The following is a 23,195-nucleotide window of genomic DNA, read 5'->3' on the forward strand; positions in this document are numbered from 1 at the left end:
TTTCTTACTTTCTCTATGATTGGAAACACTTATTTAAACAGCCACTTTTCCAGATATTGAATGGCTGTTATTACCAAGGTCACCTGAAACACACAAATCAATTATTTCAGTTGTGTGTTTGTGCCACCGAACAGTTAAAAAAGAAGAGTTGTAGTGTGTACCTTCACATTGCATTTTAAATATACTTCTGAATTTAGCCTTTATTGTAGGGATACTTTTATGCAGATGAAATATTCAGTTGGCGCATCTTTGTATATTCCAGATGGTTATTGACTCTCCCTTCATGGTGAATATTTGAAACAGTGGAATGGTAGCAGTTGCATAAACTGTTGTAGTAGACTACTCCTTGTTCTAGTTTTAAACACATCATTTGAGATAGCAGCCACCTGGAAATGCCCCATCTGCATCACTTGAGTATCTGACCGTTAATGTAATTGAGATTTAAAATCCTCCTGGAAATAATTAGGGTTAAAGGTAAAGGTTCCCCCGCACATGCGTGCTAGTCGTTTCCGACTCTAGGGGCCAGTGTTCATCTCCGTTTCAAAGCCGTAGAGCCAGCGTTTGTCCGAGGACGTCTCTGTGGTCATGTGGCCGGCATGACTAGACGCCAAAGGCGCACGGAATGCTGTTACCTTCCCACCGTAGTGGTCCCTATTTTTCTACTTGCATTTTTACGTGCTTTCGAACTGCTAGGTTGGCAGAAGCTGGGATGAGTAACAGGCGCTCACTCTGTTATGCGGCACTCGGGATTCGACCCGCCAAACTGCCAATCTTCTGATCGACAAGCTCAGCGTCCTAACCCACTGAACCACCGCGTCCCTTAGATTAGGGTTAGGGTTCATTTAAAAAAAAACCCACCTACAAGCAAATATGAAAAAAAAGATACCATGATGAGCTTTTCTCTCAGTGGTCATCTGTTCCTCAATAAAATTCATTTTGTGACTAAATAATAATAATAATAATAATAATAATAATAATAATAATAATAATAATAATAATAATAATAAGAAGAAGAAGAAGAAGAAGAAGAAGAAGAAGAAGAAGAAGTTGGAAGGGAATGTTAAAATAACCAGGATATGTATAACTGAAAATTATTGATAAATGTAAGAAAGTTTTTTTTATTTGATTGATATAATAAGAATTGTATTAGTTTCATTATGAGACAGTTGTTCTGAACCAGCCCTCTTCTGGCCTTGTAATAAGGCAAACCCCTATTCAGAAAGAAGAGACTGGAGAGCGTCCAAGGCTAAAAGGCATCTGCCAAGATTTATTACGCAGTTAACAAAAACACTAGAGCTTGTCTTCTCAAGCGGAAAAGTTGCTTTCAGCAACCAGCCCCTCCCCAAACACTCCTTTTATAGAGAGCTCAGGGCGTGGTCTCCCTGTGCCTCCTCCTGAGGAGTCCCACAGCCTTTCTTTGTTTGTTCCTGCTCGACTGCCTCCTGCGTCGGGCGTCCTTGAACAGGGCCAGCTGTGGGTCATCTTCCTCCGCACTCTCGGGCTCACGCAGCTGAGAAGAGGTCCCCGGCTGAGGGCTCTGCAAAGCCTCCAAACCATCATCAGCCGGTTTGTTTCCCTCCTCCCCCTCATCTGAGTCATCCGATACATCGGAGCCGGCTGTCGGACCCACAGGCTGGCCCTGAGTCACAACACTAGTAAATATTAAGGGGAAAAGAGGAAATAGTTAATGTAGTAGTTTGAGACTTGTGCTAAAGATATTTTTATGTTACTGAATTATCGATTAATTCAGCTGCCACGTTGCTTTTTGAATATTTAGGTGTAAAGTTAGAAAACCAATAAAATTTATTTTAAAAAGAGAGAGAGAGAAAGAGAAGTGACTTAGACATTTTCCTTCACCATTTAGAGTAGCTTGAAAAGTATGTGTATGTGTATGTATGTATGATTTTCATGAAGGGAACAAAAAAAACTACTCATGTTTTTACAGAACTCATAGTAGATGGGGAATAGCTGATTTAGAAAGGGAAATAGCAAAAGAGGATATATTCTAAGTTCCAAAGCCATGTAAAGTAAGAATTTTGTATCATAGATTTAGGTCTTCAATTAACTCTGCACCTCCATCCATGGAAAGGAAACTACACTCACAATATTTTCATGACTGCACTTTTTGGTCAAGATACAAGGAAATTTTACTGATTTAACTGTCTGACTATATCAAAGAATAGATATGTTCATAGTAAACTGTCATCCCTGCAATCAACCCTAATAGATAATCCATTATCTTCAAAATGGTCTTTGATATTAAAATTGTAGTCTCCCTAGCATTATGCTGATTTTTTTCTATGCAAGAAGACAGTTTAGCCTGGGCGTCCCAATATTTCTTAACTTTTTAAGTAAGGGACTAAGTAAATATCCATTTCTGCAGAATATAGTATGCAACCAAACAGATTCAATATTTTCTAAACCCGGTGTACTACCTATACACAATCTAAGGAAAAAGATCAAAAAGACAGCTAATTACTCAAGAAAAAAGTAAAGGTTAAAAAGAAAGATACGAAGTAGTTTCTGAACTTCTTTATAGCAGTTTTAGACACAATTATAGATTTACTTTGTCTAAAGTTATGTTGTGACTCTTACTTATATAATCTGTCCTAGGTAATTATTAAAACTACAAATCATAGGTTCATTTTTTTTTTGTTTTACATCAAAGTCCACTATGGTTTTCCATTCGGCAATAAACATATCTTTTTTCTGACCAAACAAGTCAATTTGGTCATTGGGCTAAGTCAAATGTTGACAAATATCTTAACTGGGTCTTTCCTAGTTTAGAAAACTACAGATGGTTTCTTCCTCCACTGAATTAAGAGAAAAGATACCTGGAAATTTTCACCAGCCATGTTAAGTGTTGGATTTCAAGGCCATCCAGAAGTTCCTAAAATACTTTTCAAGCTACTCTAAATGGTGAAGGAAAATGTCTGAGTCACTTTTCTCTCTCTCTCTTTTTAAAATAAGTTTTATTGGTTTTCTAGTTTTACACCTAAATATTCAAAAAGCAACGTGGCAGCTGAATTAATCAATAATTCAGTAACATACAAATATCTTTAGTACAAGTCTCAAACTACTACATTAACTATTTCCTCTTTTCCCCTTAATATTTACTGTCTCATAATGAGACTAATACAATTCTTATTATATCAATCAAATAAAAAAAACTTTCTTACATTTATCAATAATTTTCAGTTATACGTATCCTGGTTATTTTAACATTCAATCTTTATAGGCTATCAATGTCCTAATTAGTTTTTCCCATTTTTTAGTTTCCCATTAATATTTAAATTTAACATTTAATATTAGCATTTAATAGTCACATTCTTTTTCTCTATGCTATGGGGAATAGGTTTTACTTGAAATAGTGACAAAGACATTTTTGAGAAGAAACATTGAAATGATATATCAACTCTTGATAAAAGTAACATCTTTAATAAAAAAAATAAGATTCCATTTAACGCATAAGTCAACTAATAAAGGATCAGAGCACTGCAGCTGTGTTGCAATTGTATCTCAAATCTCAAATATACCATATCTTGCAAACATGTATTAATGAAATACCATAAATTCATTTTACATTTATATAATATAGTGCACTGGAGAAAGAAAACAAGTTATTTCACAGCTTGCCTGTGTAATGCTTTTAAAGAAGTTCTACTATTCATTTATTTTATTTTTTGAGAGCAGTAATGATGAGTTTCTGTTGAGAAACTACACCAAATATTATGTGCAAAAATTCTCACATCAAATGACAAAAAGAATTTATCAGGAAACTTGTAGACATATCAATAGCTTGATACTGAAAGCAACCTTGTTAAGGCGCGGAGGAGAATAATATTGAAGAAAAAAAGCACAAAGAACTAGGAAAATATTTCACATTTATGATATAAGCCAACTACCCTCAAAAGGCAACATAAGGCTTCCAAAGGATTATCTGTTTCAAGGCTCTAGCATCAAATAGAATCTTTTTAAAAAAAAAAAACACCTTATTTATTTGTTCGTTTGTTTAATTTGTTAAATTTATCTCCCTGTGAGGTTAATCTGGGTGGCTTACAACAATAAAACAGAAAAAAAAATGATAAAAAATGTAACCATAACAAGAGCAAAGGAATAAAACAATAAAAATAAACAAAGGAAGTATCATAATATGATACAGAACTAGGGAAAGAATAAATGGAAATGAACATCAACCAAAAAAGGATAAGGACAAGAAACATTATTGCATGAATAGAAAAGAGGTCAGATTTTAAACACATCATTTAACCATGAGGAGGGTGGAGTAACGATAGTCTTTTCATTATATCCACAGGGAATCAGTTCATAAGCAGAGGACAAACACACATCACCATGCATTGTACAAATTCGCAGGTCACTACCATTCACCCTTCAGCAACCATTCAGAGTTATGATGAAACTAAACAAGAGGAACTTACGGCAGTTCCCTGGAGTTCCAAACACTGCAACATCTCTGTGGTCGCGTGGCATTTTTACAATTTCTGACGTTCCATACCAGCTTCCCACAAATAAATGTTTTACTTGGGTAAGTTTCCATTTGTTGATTCTGTGCTGCTAGATCTGCTGGCAGCAGATTTGTTTTGACCCTTGATCAGCTAAGGAAGCCGGCAGGAAGTTGGAAGTCAGAGTCACGCAAAGTCCTCATTTAGTGACCCACACGGTCCTCACTTAACAACAGTACCGGGGCCTGCCAGAATTGCCATTGCTAAGTGACATAGTCACATGATGTCACACTTTACAACCCTGTTGCTTAGTAAAAGAGTTCCCGGTCCCAATTGTCATGATAATCCAAGGACTATTTTAAGTTCTACCTTTCCATCATAACAGAATGATCTTCCTTGTTTCACTAATCGTTCTTCATCTACTGATAAATTCTAAATGACTGGGATATAATACAGTATCACAATAATATTAATTTATTTTCTGAAAATTACATTATTAAAGCTATGGCTATTAACACTGGATTCTAAAGGATACTTACGAAGTAGGCTTGTCACATTATTGGGGCAATAATGGGACAAACCTATATCGTAAGTATTTATTTATTTATTTATTTATTTATTTATTTATTTATTTGTTTGTTTGTTTGTTTGTTTGTTTTTATATACCGCCCTTCTCCCGAAGGACTTGGGGTGGTGTACAGAGCAAGGTAAGTATACAGTAAAACAATAGTAAAACAAATGAAAGTATCCCCTCATCAAGTTATAGCTTTGGTTATACTGACAGCCAACTCTTTCTAAATATTCTCTGAACATTTAGCATGCTGAAAACATACAGGTTTCTTTAAGAAGTGGCCAGTGCTGAATGAACTACTTCTTGTATAATTGTTGATAGTAATTTGTTGACTCACAATTCGTTTGTTCAGTTAATCAGGTTACTTTACACTGATTTGCTAGATTACATAGATTAGACAGCAGCTGTTAGGGTTGCAACTCCAGACACACATTGAATTATTTAGCAGTTTAATACATCCTCCAGGTCACTTAATGGCCATGGAATGGATAAGGACATTCATATTATAATCACCTTTCCTGGCTATGACAAATGGCACTTCCCAAGAAACTGGTAATGCCATTATTTTCTCCCAAGCACCTTATGATTCCTCACTAATCGTCTATGATCAATGAGGCTATTGAGGTGATACGTATTCTAGCCAAACTCACTCTCCAGATGCCAGTCCACGAGTAAAAGGGAAAGCTGAGTATTCCTAAAGAAAGGAACAATTCAGTTTTAGATGAATCCAGAAATCTCCAAGTCACAGGAGTATCTTGATTTTCCATGTAAAGTGCAGGGGAAACTATGACAGCATATCGGCTGGGGTTAAACAGGCTTCTTCTTCTTCTAAAACATTGTTCTTTGGCCTGGCCATCGACATTATATAGTTTAGTATCATCAAGCCGATTCTGACAAAGATGCGTAATACAAGAAAAGCGAATGGGACGATTATTTGTGTGAGATGAAAAATAGACGTACTCAGCTCGCTCACAACACACGTCAGGCAGAAGACTGCAAGGCTCACGCAGGGGTAGAGAGAAAGCTTGGCAAACATGAAGGCATGTTCTTTGCCACCGTACCTAGCAAAAGGATGCAATGTCTCAACTTCGTGGAATAGCGCAGCAATCCATATGCTGAACTGGAAGATGCTGGCAAAAAAAATGGTAACGCAGCTGATCTGAATGGCTTCTATTTCGTTGTAAGACTTCTCGGCAAACTCGCTTGTCAGCTGATAAGCAAGAGGAAGTCCACCAATAAAAGCCAAAGAGAGGGTGTTAAGGAGGGTCATCAGTCGGGTGGCTTTTGTCACATGGAGGAAGAGTGAATGATGGACAAACCAGAGAAGACCAATAGTTACAAACGATCCGAAGTAGGCAAGGAAACTTGGACCAAATTCTCTCAGTGCTTCAGCAAGATGACCATTATATTTCTCATTAACTATGTTATTGTCAGGAACATTATCTTCACTGTTGAGTAAAGTAAACAATATATATATATATATATATATATGTATATTTAGAATATATTTAGAATACCCTCACAACAAATAATCTGTTTTAAAGTGATACTTCAACTTCGGTTGACTGAGTTTGTTTATAACCTCAATAATGCCTTGAATACATTTCATTCCATGCCTAGCCAAGAAGAAAATATAAAGGCATCAGACTACTTTTGTTGTGACTGTAATAGAGCTCTGCTTCAGGAATAGTCACGTCTGATTACCCTGGAAACCATCTGCCCATGTGGGTATGCAATACAGACCTATACAAACTCACCCATTCCTTTATTAAAGTATATATAATCTACATTCTGTTGCATTTCTAGCAAAGTATTTACAGCAATAAATTTTGAAGATAATATTTAAGTGAGGAAGCTCCAGAGCAAACTATAGACCAGGATACATGGCATGCTGTTACATTCCTAAATAAGTGGTACCTATTTATCTACTTGCATTTGCATGCTTTCAAACTGCTAGGTGGGCAGGATCATGTTGACCATGATGATCAGGATCATCATGCCAACCATGATAATAAATATCCTCAATTACAGATACTATTTTTTTTCTCTTAGCAGTGCATCACATGTGAAAATACTGGGTGCAATTTTACTCTATTGCTGAAGACTTACCATATGTCCAGAATTAACAGAGTTGCAACAATTGCATAAACTCCATCACTGAAACTTTCCACTCGTTCCTTACTCAAGGGTTCCTTAAGGTAAGAAGTAAAATACTCTACAGGGAGTTCCTCCTCTTGACCTGCCAACAAAAATGACCACACTTCATAAAATTGGTTTCCATGTTAAGGTGACAATTGGTTTGCTTCTTTGTAAAGCCCACAACCCCTTCCTCCAAAAGCACTATCAATTTGGATTATCATCATTCTTATACCATAAGTGCTTTGTTTACTCGAGGTTGTTGGGAAGTATCGTATCTGCAATGTTTTTATATAGGTAGTCTTCGTTTAATGACCATTCAGCGATGGTTTGAAGTTATGGCTGTTGCGGGCCCTCTTTATTTTTATTTATTTATTTTATTTTTATTACATTTATATCCCGCCCTTCTCCGAAGACTCAGGGCGGCTTACAAGCTTAGCAGTAGCCTTCATTCTATGTATATGCCTGCTTGTTAGGGCTTTCACACACACACCCCAAGCGGCATTATTACAAAGTCAGCTTAATTGCCCCCAACAATCTGGGTCCTCATTTTACCTACCTCGGAAGGATGGAAGGCTGAGTCAACCTTGAGCCTGGTGGGATGCGAACCTGCACTAATTGCAGGCAGCTGGTGTTACTTAAGGAGGCATTAGCCCACTGCTCCACCAAGGCTCATGTGATCAAAATTTGGGCACTTGGCAGTCCACCTGCATTTAACCATCATAGTGTGTGCTTCAACTCCTCCTGACTGCCTGTCTCCTGCCATCTTTGCTCTCTCAGCTGCCTGCACTCTTCTGCTGCCACCTAGTCCTCCTGCCCCCAGCTTACCTTCACCACTGTCTTCCTCCCAGTGCTGAGGCTCCAGGGAAGACACACAAGAGCCTTGCAAAGAGCCAGTTTGGTCCAGCAGTTAAGGCACCAGGCTAGAAGGCGGGAGTTTGTGAGTTATAGTCCCACCTTAGCCATGAAAGTCAGCTGGCTGACTTTGGGCCAATCACTCTCTCTCTCAGCCCAGCCCACCTCACAGGGTGGTTGTTGTTGTGGAAAAAATAGGAAGCGGAAAGAGTATTGATATGTTTGCCACCTTGAGGTATTTATAAAAATAATAAAGATGGGTTAAGCAAAAAAAAAAAGGGCAACAGCTGCCTCAGCTGTGTATATTTCATCAGAATATTTCACATGGTGTGGTAGGATGGAGGGTTTGTTGTCACTGTGTGTTGGGGGGAGAGAGCACGGGGGGGGAGGCTCAGTTAATCTCAATGTACACATGTTGTACTTTGACAATAAAGGTTTATTTATTTTATTTTATTTATTTAGTAGTGGGAAGAAAATCAGCCATCAGCAGATATACAGAAATACACATCATTCAAGAGAGACAACAAAAAGCTGAGGAGGAAAGAAAAAGACCAGGATACATTCTTTCCAACAGCCAACACCCACATAAGCAGGAAGTAACATCAGACGAACAATCAAGCAGAAAGCAATATCCTAATCAAGGAACTATCAAGGAGCAGGCAGGGCAAGTTACTGTGTAGATAAATCTCAGTAGCACTGATGATGTTACCTAGTTGGGTAATGAAATGTCTGCAAGCAAACAGCCAAGCTCAGAGAACATCAAGGACTCCACAAACATTTCACTACGAAGTTGAGGAGCTTGTGAAAAGGATTGTACTGAGAGGAAGCAGGAAATTATCCGGCGAAGTGACTGAACCAAAAGATGAACGCTTAAATGATGATAAACATCGTTGGTATGCATCATCTAGTTCTTAAAATTTCCCTGGGGAACTTAAAAAAAACAACACTCACCAAGAATTCTGCTTCTAAACCATTTGGTTAGATGGCTGAGAAGTGGGAAAAAAATAATGAGCCCAAGAAACATGTATGACTGCAAGGAAATAAAGAGACACAAGTTTACTGACTATTTTTGCATTATTACTACAATGGCAATAAGTAGAAAAGGATACATTTCCATTTGTCCTGCTTGCCACGTATTGTGTGTTCCATAATTATTGTGTGTTCCATTTAGCAAAAATGGGTTTTAGAGGAACACGTCATCACAATGAACAATACTGGCAATTCAGAGTCATGTACTTTACAATTCCTTACACAGGACTCATCAGCTAAACAATGTCGGCTGGCGACCCCCAGGGGGAGGGCCTTCTCTGTGGGAGCGCCAGCCCTGTGGAACCAGCTCCCCCCTGAGCTTCGGATGGCCCAAGATCTCCGGTCCTTTCGCCGCGGCCTCAAAACACTCCTTTTCTCACCTGGCTGACCTGGACTGACAGGGATTTTAATTATGTTTTTAATTTTTAACTCTAACTTTTAATTTATTTTAATTTTAATTTTAATTTATTGTACAGAGGCCTTTAATTTTAATTTTTTATCTTAACTTCTGTATTTATTATATGTTACTGTTGTTAGCCGCCCTGAGTCCTTCGGGAGATAGGGCGGCATATAAGTCCCAATAATAAATAAATAAATAAAATAAATAAATTTCAGTGCTTATGGACCTCTTAAGCATACATGTCCCTGAGAAAGACAGCTGCTTCTTTTATGTAGTCTGTATAAAGCAACAATTCTTTCCAATATAATAATAAGGCAACTTTTTCTTGCAATTCATAAAGAATCCTAATAGCAAGGATGATCTTCAAATGCTTTACAGAGCCACAAGAGAATTACTCTCACATGAAGGAAAGCATCAAAAGGCTAGAATAACTCCCAAGTCTGAAACAGTAGAAAAACTGTAATGTATAGATCAGGGATGGGGAATCATGGCCCTTTCATGACTTATGGACTTCAACTCCCAGAGTTCCTGAGCCAGCCATGATTCCCTACCTCTTGGAAAGACCCTCAGCACATCTTATATAATCACTAAATTTAAGGCCCACCACAACATTTGGGAAACACTGTTCCAGTTCAATGAACCTACCAATGGAAAGAAGAAAAATGAAAAAATGGCAGCCAAAAAGCTCAGCGTTGGTCCTCTCAGGATGATCTTTAAGATATGGTATTTATAAAATGCCTTATTTTCAGATTCCTGTATCTGATGATTCAATAGATACGAATGTCTGAAGCCATATAATACAATCATCACCTGCAAAACAAGAAAAGCAGAGAATTGTTAGAAAGAATTTTTAGAATTTTTAGAATTGTTAGAATTTTTTGGCTGTAAATTCAAATCACAGTATGGGTGCTTGGAAGATTTCCCTTGAGCTCCAATAGGGATATGCTGCACTTTGGATCCAAAGCTGAATATTTTGGAGCAGATGCAAATACACATACCATACTTTTTGAGGCCTTCTTAAAGAAAGCAATATTACTTTTCTGGGCTTACAGAGCAACTGTGTGCCCACCCATGTCAAAGCACCTTATTGTAGCATCCTTAACTTAAACTGGGAGAATGATGGCTCAGAGATTAAAGATGTTGAGGTTGTCAGCTGACAAACTGACAGCCTGGGTTTGAGACCCAAGCGCTGCACAACGGGTTGAACTCCTGTTAGTTGCCCCAGCTCCTGCCCACCTAGCAGTTCAAAAGCATGCAAATGGGAGTAGATAAATAGGTACCACTTCAGTGGGAAAGTAACAGCATTCTGTGCTCCTCGGAATACAGTCATAAAACCAGAACACAGTTACAATGGTTGTTATGTCCCAGGATCATGTGATCACCATTTGCAACCTCCCAGTCAGCTTCTGACAAGCAAAGTCAGTGGGGTAAAGCTGGATTCTGAATAAGTTTAATGACTGTGGTGACTTGCTTAACAACCATGGCAAAGAAGTTGTAAAACTGGGTGGGACTCACTTAACAACTGCCTAGCTTAGCACTGGAAATTAGACTACCTGAACGTTCTCTCACAAAGGAAAATAGTGTTAATCTTGTAATTACTACCCATCTCATTTTAACTATGGTTTACTAAACTATGCAGTGCAGGTAGTCCTCAACGTACGACCACAACTGAGCCCAAAATTTATGTTGCTAAGTGAGAAATTTCTTAAGTGAGTTTTGCCCCATCTTATGACTTTTCTCACCACGTTTGTTAAGTGAATTTGTTAAGCAGTTCTTAAATTAGTAACATGGTTGTTAAGTGAATCTGCTTTCTCCATGGACTTTGCTTGTCAAAAGGTCGCAAAAGTTGATGATGTGACTCCGGGACACTGCAACCGTCATAAATGTGAGTCAGTTGTCAAGCATCCAAATGTAAATCACGTGACCATGGGGATGCTGCAATGGTCATAAGTGTGGAAAATGGTCCTAAGTCACTTTTTCAATGCCGTTGTAACTTTGAACGATCACTAAACGAACTGCTGCAAATTGAGGACTACCTGTACTGAAATATAAAACAACTATACCTGGATAACACCAATTACAACAGCACAGCTACTAAAGATAAAAAGGCCAAATGGTTCCTCAGGAAAAGACGCCATTAAGGAGAACTGCAAAATAAAAAATTAGATTCTTTCTGTATTTCAGAACATATTAAAGCAAGTGGTTAATCTGAGATCCTAGGACCAAATCTATCTCCCCAAATCCCTTTGGTGACTCTCCATGCCTTGCCTGCTTCAAATCAATCTGCAGAAAATTGGTGGCAGGAGTTGCTGTTGTTACATACATTCCATGTTTGGCTTATGGTCACTCACACAACCAGTTGAGCCCTGGTCAATTTCAAGAAACAACAAAACTTACTAGTAGCAATGTATATTTGCTCTTTCTCACACCCACACTTACCCAGGTCCATCACAACTAGCCACTTCATAGTACTTTACAGTCCTCTCTCAGTGGATTATAGGGTCAGCATATTTATTTATTTATTTATTTGTTTGTTTGTTTTTATAAACCGCCCTTCTCCCGAGGGACTCGGGGCGGTGTTTTACCGACCCTGGAAGGAAGGGAGACTGGGTCAACCTTGAGCCAGTCAGGATCCAACTCTTGGCAGTGAGCAGAATTAGCCTGCAATACTGCATTCTAACCACTGCGCCACCATGGGTCTTATAACTAAAGTAATAGGCTGTTAGGCACTAGCCAGAGGGATGGAAACTGCCAATTCTGGATCCAAGGATGACTCAAAGAGCAGGCTTCGGGATCTCTTTTATTCCCCCCCCCAAAGTCCTTGCTTTGTTGATTCACAATACTGTCAGGTATTCTTGCCTTGTTGATTTTCAAGTCAGGTAGCTGTTGATGGGGCTTAGATTTCCTATCTGCTCAGACCCAACTTCCTTTGTCTGGTTCAGATGCAGTTTTTTTCCCTTTGTTTTCCTTAACAATTTAGTTCCTTCTTAATTACCTCCCCTAAGCGATCTTTTAGACAAGATTCCTGGCTTACTCCATCTATAGGTATGGTAGCTTCAGCCTAGTCTCATATGATCATTTTGAGTAATAAATATAAACAAATTGTAGTGTTAGCTCTATAGTTTTTAAACATCAAAGAAAAAAATATCCAAATTCCATTCCAAACATAGGCAGTACGTGTGTGTGTGTGTGTGTGTGTGTGTGTGTGTGTGTAATACTTGTTAACTATTTAGATTGCCTTGCTAGGCCCCAAAGATGGGGCAAATCTTTATTTCCTGTTTTCAGCCTATCTTGAAGGCCATCGAACAGGCAGTAGTCACACCGGACAGCTCATATATTTATGTAAATTACTAACAAAGAATTAAGGGAGACTGAAATGCATTTCAAACTTATTAGTTTTCATCAGTCAGCCAACACATCACACACACACACACACACACACACACACACACACACACACACACACACACATACATATATATATATATATATATATATATATATATATATATATATATATATAAATTATAACTGTACATTATATATATTATATACATTATAACAATATCCATGCTTCAGATCCACCCATTCTACTTATTCTTCACTAGCTTCTACCTTATGGAATATTCACCAGCAAGTAATATGTGAAGCCTCCACCTTGTTGCAATTCTGGAAACAGTTCAAAGGTCTTCTGCTGCAATTTGTGTTTGATCCCAGATGATTGACTGCGGGCGCCTCTTTCGATTTTATTTGGGTGTTATCTTTGCTTTTTGTGGTTATTTTCTGTTTTGGGTTTAATTATTTATTACTCTGCTTCTATGTTTTCTTTTTGTCTGATGTTTGATACCTCCAAAGTCTGATCCTACTAGATCAGATAAGGTAACATCTATAGTTAATTCATGCATACTCTTACCCATTGTGGCTCCTTCATCTTCAAAATGCATCCTGTGTTGGATCAGCAGGTTTAACGTTTTACATCTACTCAGTTGATGTCAGATGTATCAAATATTGGCTCAAGATGCCAGCATGCTCCTAAACTCTATTAAATAGATCACATTTGCACAATGTATTGAACTACAAATCAGCACCTGCACAGGTGAAAAACACAGCTTGCGTGGTCAGTTTGTGGTTCAATGCAATGTACAAATCTGGAAATTTGGTAACCAATCCAGGCAGCAGTCTAAAGATGTGACATAGAGTGTTTACTTACTGTATATGGCAAAAAAGTAATGCTCATCATGCATGCCTAGGAAAAGGGAAAAGTGATTTAGCAGATGAAAAGAAACCGTCTCCTGTTCACATATACAGTAATTCAATTATCATTCTGTGGAGTCAATCAATCAATCAATCAATCAGAATAGAGCTGGAGTGGACCTTGGAGGTCTTCTAGTCCAACCCCCTGTTCAAGCAGGAGACCCTACACCATTTTAGACAAGTGGCTGTCCAGTCTCTTCTAAAAACCTCCAGTGATGAAGCACCCACAGCTTCTGAAGGCAAGCTGTTCCACTGGTTAATTGTTCTCACTTTTAGAAAGTTTCTCCTTAATTTGAGCTTCTCTCCTTGATTAATTTCCATCCATTGTTACCTATCTTTCCTTCTGGTGCTTTGGAAAATAAGTTGACCCCTTGTCTTTGTGGCAGCCCCTCAAATACTGGAATACAGCGATCACATCACCCCTAGTTCTTCTTTTCTCTAGACTAGCCATACTCCATCTTAGTTGCTCTGCTCTGCCATTTTTTTCAAAGTCTCAATATCTTTTTTTGCAATGTGGTGACCAAAACTGGATGCAGTATTCCAGATATGAATAATCTTACTGTTATGGCTTAGCATCCTACACTAGACCGTTGATCTGCTGAAAAATCCTCATTCTGAAACTACCTCACTTTTGATTTCTATACTAAGGGAAGGAATGGGGTGGAGGAGCAAGTCATTTTCCACACAGAATTCTGAGACTTGGCTTCCATGGTGTTTTTTTAAAAATTATTATAAAATCCTACAAATGCCGTTTTTATGTATGTATTATGTATACTATTAATCACAAATTAACATATAGTAAAAAGACAAACAGTATATTCTGCTTTCCAAATCTTATTCCCTTCATACCCAAATGGCCATTTTGAAATGATATGACTTGAATTTAAAACCTCTCCACGTACATCAGCACATTTCATTTAAAAAAAATTGAAAACTCAAAGCCCCAAATACCAACACTGTATCAGTACAATGATTTAAAAATATCAAGCTGCATTTCATCCCTTATTAAGAGCTGGGAATATCTATCATTAAAAAAATAGATTTAGGATTTTTTTTAAAAAAAATCACTCACCAAATTTGCAAGGGCAAGTACATCATCAATGAGTTCAACCACCTGAAAAAGTCTGGAGGAAAAACAAAACAAAACTATTGTCTTATAAAACAGATCCACAAAGTTTTGATTCATAACTAAACTCATTCAAACTGACAAGTCTTAAACTTGGTGATAGTTATCAAATATTCCACTGTGTGGCCAAAAATGGAAACAAGAAGAAGATGCAAAGGAAACGGCCAGTGAAAATTCAGGAATTTTAAAAATTCCTAAAATGCCTTTAAAGTCAGCAAATTAGACATCCTCAATTCCAATCATCAGGAACATCAAGACTTTCTGGTGAAGTCATCCAATGCATTGCTACTATTCTTGCTTGTTCTGTGATTTCAAGAAAGGAAAACACACTGCATTTTTTTTCCTGGTATGTCTTACCTCAGGGGTCTTCAAACTCTGACCTTTTATGACTTGTGGACTTCAACTCCCAGAATTCCTCAGCCAGCATGCCTGGCTGAGGAATTCTGGGAGTTGAAGTCCACAAGTCATAAAAGAGCCGAGTTTGAAGACCCTTGTCTTACCTTAAAGGAATTAGTATCTCCTTCCTATGTGAGTTTGCTGCAAAACACAAGGGTAATTCTCTGGAATCTTGCTTTCTCTCTCTCTCTCTCTCCCCCTTTGGCATGTGCAAAGGACTTATTATCTTACTTAAGTTTATCATATTTCACCTATAATGAGTTTCAGATGAGATAGCAGCAATCTTTCTCTATTTGTCATTTATTTATTGACCTACTCTGAGTAGATAAAGCCTTCTAGTCAGTGCTGGAGGCTGCCTGGAAAAGATCTTTTCTTACCAACATTTTTGGAAGTGGTTTGCTACTGCCTCCTTCCTGAGAGAGAGCTGGTTTTGAGCCCAAGGCATGACTCCTGATCATAAGCCTGGTGCTACAGTATAACCACTACATCAAACTGGTTTCTTCACTTAATTAATACAATAACATAAAAGAGAATTCTGTCTCTTCTGAAGAAGGAAAAGGAATCAAGTACAGATGTTGGCAGTAAATCAAGCAGATACTAGAGCAACTGTCATTGCTACCATCTGAGAAATTATTATTCTTCCTTGATTTTTTTTATCTTGTGTCTAGCTGATCTTGATTGGTTTTCATGTATGAACTGGTTCAATCAACAATGCCATCTGCCCAAAAGAATATGAATGACTGCATCTGCATATTAAGGTACATCATCATATCTCTGCTTCTGGCTACACATGATCCACAAATTCACTTGTTATGGTCTGAAAATCATGGTTAATGATTTATTATTACATGTCAAGAGGGCCAATAGAGCAGGATCAACAAACCAAAGTTTAATGCAAGCTGTGACAACTTGAAGGGTGATAACTCTTATATCCTAATGAAAGATTTGGAGAAGTACTTCGTGATTGCTTCCTTGAGAACTGGGATCCTGATGGAATTTGTCTGGGTTCTTAAATGGCATTATTTTGAAGACAAGTCTAACTGGTTGGGAGAGGCAAGTAAGCTCACTAATAAGGCTGAGTGTAGCAAATTTTGCAAACCAGTCTGTAAAATTCGCTTGGCAGTAATTTCAGCATGGAGCAGAATTGTGTAGAAAGAACAAAGTGGATCATAATGAAAGAAGAATAAATGAGAATTAGGTCAAGTGAGATGCCCATCATCACATCTACTTTCTTTGGCCACACAGACTAGTTATTGGTATCCTGTTGTTCCATTTCTAATAACTTCCGTTAGGTTAAAGGCTTCACAGATGTACAGTATCTAAAACACTCCAAACTGCATACCTGACATGAGCTGCCCAGGCAACTGTTACTATCAAAAAGGTCATCAGATAAACAGCAATTTTGGTGGCTAGCAGCTGCTGGACATTTTCTCCAAGTTTCTGGAAAAAAGGCACAACCTTCATCAAAAAGCTGACAAATTGTTCTTCTTCCATATGACACTACATAATTCCTTTTCAAATAAACAAATGCATGAAAAGGTCCCTTCCAGGTCTTCTATTCTATTCTATTCTATTCTATTCTATTCTATTCTATTCTATTCTATTCTATTCTATTCTATTCTATTCTATTCTATTCTATTCTATTCCATTCCATTCTATTTTAATTCTAATTCTAATTCTAATTCTAATTCTAATTCTAATTCTAATTCTATCCTATACTTTTTAAAGCAATGAATGTCTCTCCTCAATTGTTCCAAGGACATAAAGCTACTGTAACCTAGCTCACAAAATACAAAAATCAATGAATAAGAACTCATCCTGCCTGTAATTACTGGATAATATTTTAGGAATCACAAACTGGCTTATAAACTGTGTTTTCATTTTCAGGAACTGCAAATAAAGCTTATTGTTAATGATACACCTCTTTTGTTCAATCCTGTGTTATCCCTATGCTTTGGAAAGCAGACTCAAATATTCAGGGCAATTTCCAAATTATTTTATTTATACCTTGTGTATATACACACATATGTTTATGTATTTTATACTGTTATTCTACATTTATATTCTCAATTGCTAATTATAATTTCTTCTTGTCATGTATGCGTAGTTGAACAGGCTTTTTAGCATATTTCATATAATATTATCTTTTTGCCATTTGTTTGGTCTGTATGTATTTTTCTTAACTATCCTGGCATTGTCAATTTTGTTTTGAACATTTTGAATATTTGAATACCAATTTTCTTGGGCTGCTAAAAGACTGTAATAAAGTTAAATAAGTAAACAATATTATTTAAATTCTCTGCTTAAAATACCACACTCTTGTCTTTCAGCATCTGCTACCTTTTCTGTACAGTACTTTGAAATCTATATCACAAAATGCCCAATCTCCTGAAACAATTCTTCATTATATATTCAATTCCTGACATGCTCAGCCATGAACTCCTTGACATCCAAATTCTCAGTCCCCTTCCTAAGATTACTCAAATTTCTCTCAGGAATTTACAAAAGTGGTCAAGAATTAGGGGGAAGAAAAATATGTTGTAATCTATTGTTCTTTCCTATTATTCATAATAGACTTTCATCCCCCCCCCTTTTGGGGGGGGGGGAAAATCAGAACAGCATATATCAATGAGACAATAAACAAAGTTGGTTTCCAGGCTGATGATAACAATACTTACAGATCTCCCTTTGGGCTGACAAATTATGGCATTTTGTACTGCACCCACTAGAGCAGACATGTCAAACACAAGCCCCAATTTTGTGGTGGTCATCTTTGCTGAAATACATTCAGTCTTAGCTCCACAAGGCCATCTGGAAACAGTGAGGAACCGGCCCCTGCCGCATCCGCCCCGCTCCCTGGGTGCACGCTAGGGAGGTATCACCCTTCGTGAGGAATGAAGAAATGCACCATCACCTGGAAGTGGCCCTGCCTACTTCGGGCAGGCTAGGGGCTGGGCAGCGTTGTGCTTCTCTTCAGATTTGTGCCACCCAGCTCAGCCTCTCGGCACTGTGAGGAGAAGGCCATGTGCTGGCCACTTCCAGGCGATGGTACATTTCTTCATTCCTCATGAAGGATGACACTTTCCCAGCTGCGTTTATTGCCTGTTTTTCTCCCTCCCTCATCTCAAATATTTTCCCATCACTCTGTTCGAAGGAAGGAAGGAAGGAAGGAAGGAAGGAAGGAAGGAAGGAAGGAAGGAAGGAAGGAAGGAGAGGGAGGGTCTGAGGGAAGTCCTGCCTTAGTCCTTCCCTGCTGCCCTTTCACCATCCCCTTGCCCTCTCCTCCTGACCTAACCTGGGTGGTCTCCCATCCTATTGCTAAGGAAGCTTTGGATAGAAACCCGGGTCTCCTTACATGGAGAGGAAGTGGGCCTCCCTCTTGACGTTGCCCTCATACCCATTATGAGCAACCTGGCTAAGGACAGCAAGCACAGCAGCTGGGCACCTCCTTGGGGAAGTGGGGGTGGGCTTAGGGCTGCGGGTGCTTGAGGGCTAGGCTGGGCATTTGACCTCCGCATCACTGTCCAGCCTCCCCCACCACATGGCCTGAGAGGAACAGTGAGGCTCCTCCAGTGGACCATGCCTTGGCACTTGCCCCAGTCCCATCTCCTTCTGCCAGAGACCCTCAGATTTGTCCCACTCCTGCCCAGGCCCCCATAGGCACCCTTGACGCGAAGAATGTAGAGCTGGCCATGCTCACCCAGTAGGTCACACACACTCCAGCCACGCCCAACAAAGTAGGCCACACCCACACTGGCCACACCCACCCGGCCCCTTAAGGGTAACCGCAATGCTGATGTGGCCCTCAGTGAAATTGAGTTTGACACCCCTGCACTAGAGGCTTCACAAATCAAAAGAGGCTGAATTTCAGTGATCAATAACATCATGCTCCACTGTTATAACAACCTTACTGGAAATTCAAACTGCAACTTTAGTTATTAAACAGAATCAAAACTGACCTCTATGTAGAAATATGAAATAAGCAGTATTAGTACCTGGTCTGGATGTATCTTTGTATGTGCCACAGGTAAAATCTGAAACAGAAAAAATCATATAGCTAAAGTAACGTACAAATTTTAATTTGCAAACATGAAATATATGTGCAGAAAACATCTGTGCTTCTGAAAAGAAATCAAAAGCAGAAATCGTGCTGAGTTACTTCCATACCTTTCCAATGAAAAAAAAATTATGGAATATAATATTGTTTGGCAAGGATGTTGGACTTCATTGGAATTGCTGAAGATACTTAACAGTAATTATTTTCTAAACTGACAAAGCTCAATAGCTGAATTACAAAATAATATGAACCCATTTTTGAAATGTGCATTAAAAGATTTTTAAAAGAACAAAATTAACACAAACTAATAAAAAAGCAGAAAAGCAATAGAAAAGACTTTTAAAAATGTGTTTTGACCATGCAGTCCAAATATCAGCCTAAATTAAAGCCAACAATATTCCCATTGAGCACCTAACAGGTGGTATGTGACCATCCTAGAAAAGTAGCGGGGGAGGGGAATGAGCTGAACCGGTGGCACCGCACAAGCCTGAGCGAGAGATGGCTGGAGCTGCAGGGCTGTCAGGGCTCAGTGGAAGTGGCAGGATCAGCACCAGGCTCCAGTTAGAGCTCGGCGCTAATCCTGGCGCTTCTGCTGAGCCCAAAAGAAGAGCAGTTCAGCTGGAATGTTACAGCATCTCCAGGGTCTTGTGATTTACATTCACGTACTTGGCAACTGATTCATATTTATGACAGTCACAGTGTCCCAGGGTCATATGAAGTGACCAAAACCTGCTGCAACTACCCAGCAGACGGGGGGGGGGGGAATAAAAACCAAATACCACCCCACCCCACCCCCGCTGCCAATCCTCAACAGAAATGCTCACAATGAAAACCTCGGACAGGAGGAAGAGCGTCACCGGGCGGGCAGGCAGGTGTCTTGCTCGGCTGTGGCTTGGGGGGTAGTTTTTTCAGTGCCATCATAACTTCGAACAGTCACTAAGCGAACTGTTGTAAGTCGAGGACTACCTGTACTTCACTTTATTCCTTTTTTTTGGGGTCATCAAGTTTTTGACATCTTGCTAGGCGAGTGGTGGTACTCGCATGTTGCCATGTCCTAAAAGTGGTACAATGGGTGAAAAGGTTGAAAAGCCCTGCTCTAGTGGACTTCACCATGCAACATGTGGGATCTTTGTTAAGTGAAATATGGCTTGGTGATCTAACCCAAGTGCTTGGATTCACATACAGTATGGGTTCTCAAAACCTAAGTTGGGCATGATGATTTATTTACAAGCCTCTCCCTCTGAGCAACAGACACAGTTCTCATCTTTGTAAATGAAGATTGAAAACAAAAGCCAGAACATAACATCACTAAGAGCAGGGTCAATGTGCGACAGTCTGGGACAGAACTGAAGATAGCATTGTTTAAATATCTACTGTGAGTGAGAAAGCTGTATAATCTCAGGTCGGTTACCAGCTCTGTCTCAGCAAAAGTCTCACAGTTACAATGAGGGTAAAGAGGAAGATTTTTGCGTAGTATATGGATAGTGCTCGACTTATGACAATAATTGAGCCCAAAGCTTACGTTGCTAAGTGAGAAATTTGTTTAGTGAGTTTTGCCCCGATTTTACAACTTTACTTGCCAGGTTTATTAAGTGAATCACTGCAGTTGTTAAGTTAGTACAACGCAGACATTAAGCGAATCTGGCTTCCCCATTGACTTTGCTTGTCAGAAGGTCGCAAAAAGCAATCACATGACCCCAGGGGACTCCACAGCCATCTTTTAATATGAACCAGTTGCCAAGTGTCTGAAATTAAATCATGGAACCGTGGGGACATAGCAGTGGTCACAAGGGTGAAAAACGGTCGTATCACTTTTTTTTCAGAGCTGTTGTAACTTCGAACAGTCACTAAATGAACTGTTTGTAAGCACTGCATCACACTGTGCTTCCTGAAGAAACGGAGGAGAGAAAGAGACAAAGCGATTTCTTTTATGATCGACGGAAGCTAACCACCGCTTGATGCACTGCAGGAGAAAAGTTAATATTTTGCAGTGGGTGCATCGCAGCAAAAGTTGATACCTCCCTTCCCTCCTACCCACGCACCTACCTACCACCTCCTAGGATCTTTATCGGCCGTTATCTTCCACCTTATTTTACATTACTTATAAGCAGTGCTTTTTTTGTAAAAGAAAAAGGTGCCGGAACTCACACGTCATACAACCCCGCCCTGCCTACCCTACAAGGTTCCATCCAAAAAAGCTCAACCAAACTCAAGGTATGTATTTTCCTGGGGGAGAGCCAGTACTGGTACCGAAAGTTCCTTTACACACATAGGACCTCCTATGGCAGGGGTCTTCAAACTTGGCCCTTTTATGACATGTGGACTTCAACTCCCAGAATTCCTCAGCCAGGCACGCTGGCTGAGGAATTCTGGGAGTTGAAGTCCACATGTCATAAAAGGGCCAAGTTTGAAGACCCCCGTCCTATGGGAAACGAAGGCAGCGGCGTGTTTTAACCCCACGCCAGTCATTTTCATGGTTCCCCCGTGTGGATTCATTTAGGTCTAATGACCTAAGGAAAAAAAGCCCTGCTTATAAGACAGGGCAGCCGCCAGAATAGACGTTATTTTCTTTGCATTCGCACGACTGAGGGATTCAACCGAAGTCGCTTGCAACGCACAGGGAGGGAAAGGGAGAAGCCGCCTCAGCCACATCAACCCAGCTCTTTCGGCACGCCGTCCTGCCTGGATCGAGTTACACGCCCGTTGAACTCCTGCCTGCCGGGACGCAGGGCTCCTTTTCCCAACGCGAGAGGGCTTAAAAGCCTCGCCGGTGCGCAGCGGCCTCCTCCACGCTTACCATGACGGTGGCGATAATGGAGAAGAGCGCGTCGCTGTACGCCAAGAGCCGCTGCGAGGCTTGGGTGCCGCCGCCCAGCTCGCCCAGGGGCCGGTCGGGGCGAAGCGGCGTCGGGGCGAGCGGGGCACGTCCGCCCGCTTCAGCCATCGTCCTTCTGATTTTCGGAGGACGGGCAGAAACCGAGCCGGCAGCCACCGGCGCCGCCGCTTCCGCTTTCTCGTCTGCAAGGCGCCCGCCCTCCAACCGCTCCGCCTGGGCTTTTGCGCGAGGAGGCGCTGCCGGCCTTGCACATCGGGGAGCAGGGAAAGAGAGAAAGCGCGGGATTAAATTTTTGCTCGTGGGTCTTTGCTTGCTTGGACGAGCGGCTCCCTCTTTCGGCGACGGTTTCTTCTTGCTCGCGGATTGTAGTTATTTCATTTTTTTAAAAAAAAAAATCTGAAACCAAACCTTTGGGCGGCTCACAACCCAAGTAAAAACAACAACAAACTCAAAAATATTTTCAACGGTGAAATTAAAACCAGCCCACCCAGCCCCTAAAACATTGGCAAGGATTTGTGACCATTTGGTAACCCTTGTCACAAATCTTTTTTTCAAAAGACAACTTCTTGGGGTTGGTTTTTTCCCCCCCCTTGAAAACGTTTCGTTTCTCACCCAAGAAGCTTCTTCAGTTCAGCTTCTTGAATGAGAAGCGAAACGTTGTCAAGGAAAAAAACCAAGAAAGTCCAGTTGTCTTTTGAAAAGCACCTTCTGTCCTGGATGGCTGAGAATCTCCATAAACAATCTCCTGTTGTTGTTGTTGTTGTTTTCTTCTTCTTCTTCTTCTTCTTCTTCTTCTTCTTCTTCTTTTCTCTCTCTCTCTCTCTCTCTCTCTCCCTCCCCCTCTCCTCCTCCTCCTCCTCCTCCTCCTCCTTCTTCTTCTTCTTCTTCTTCTTCTTCTTCTTCTTCTTCTTCTTCTTCTTCTTCTTCTTCTTCTTCTTCTTCTTCTTCTTCTTCTTCTTCTTCCCTCTCTATCCTCATCCTCATCTTCTCTTTCTCTTTTCTCCCCTCCTCTTTCTTTCCTTTTCTTCCCCTTCCTCTTTCATCTCCTTCTGCAAATCCAATTCCAGTCCTT

At 39.9% G+C, this 23,195-nt stretch overlaps 1 protein-coding gene across 2 annotated transcripts; it reads right to left on the reverse strand.

Moving 5' to 3' along the window:
• Positions 1–3,979: 3,979 nt before the first annotated feature.
• On the reverse strand, positions 3,980–22,314 carry TMEM175 (transmembrane protein 175). 2 transcript variants are annotated; one of them, XM_083353748.1, is made up of 10 exons: positions 22,085–22,314; positions 19,226–19,264; positions 16,573–16,670; positions 14,781–14,832; positions 13,665–13,700; positions 11,518–11,601; positions 10,100–10,264; positions 8,977–9,055; positions 7,144–7,273; positions 3,980–6,482 (listed from the first exon to the last, which is right to left on the reverse strand). In XM_083353748.1, the coding sequence occupies exons 1-10, from the start codon at positions 22,229–22,231 to the stop codon at positions 5,819–5,821; spliced, it is 1,494 nt and encodes a 497-aa protein (XP_083209874.1). In that variant the 5' UTR covers positions 22,232–22,314; the 3' UTR covers positions 3,980–5,818. The 2 variants fall into 2 exon arrangements, with proteins under 2 accessions (XP_083209874.1, XP_083209875.1); XM_083353749.1 differs by lacking the exon at positions 22,085–22,314 and adding an exon at positions 20,254–20,283.
• Between the last annotated feature and the right edge of the window lie 881 nt (positions 22,315–23,195).

The sequence above is a fragment of the Vipera ursinii genome (genome assembly GCF_947247035.1).
Source record: "Vipera ursinii genome assembly, chromosome: 2".
NCBI lineage: Eukaryota > Metazoa > Chordata > Lepidosauria > Squamata > Viperidae > Vipera > Vipera ursinii.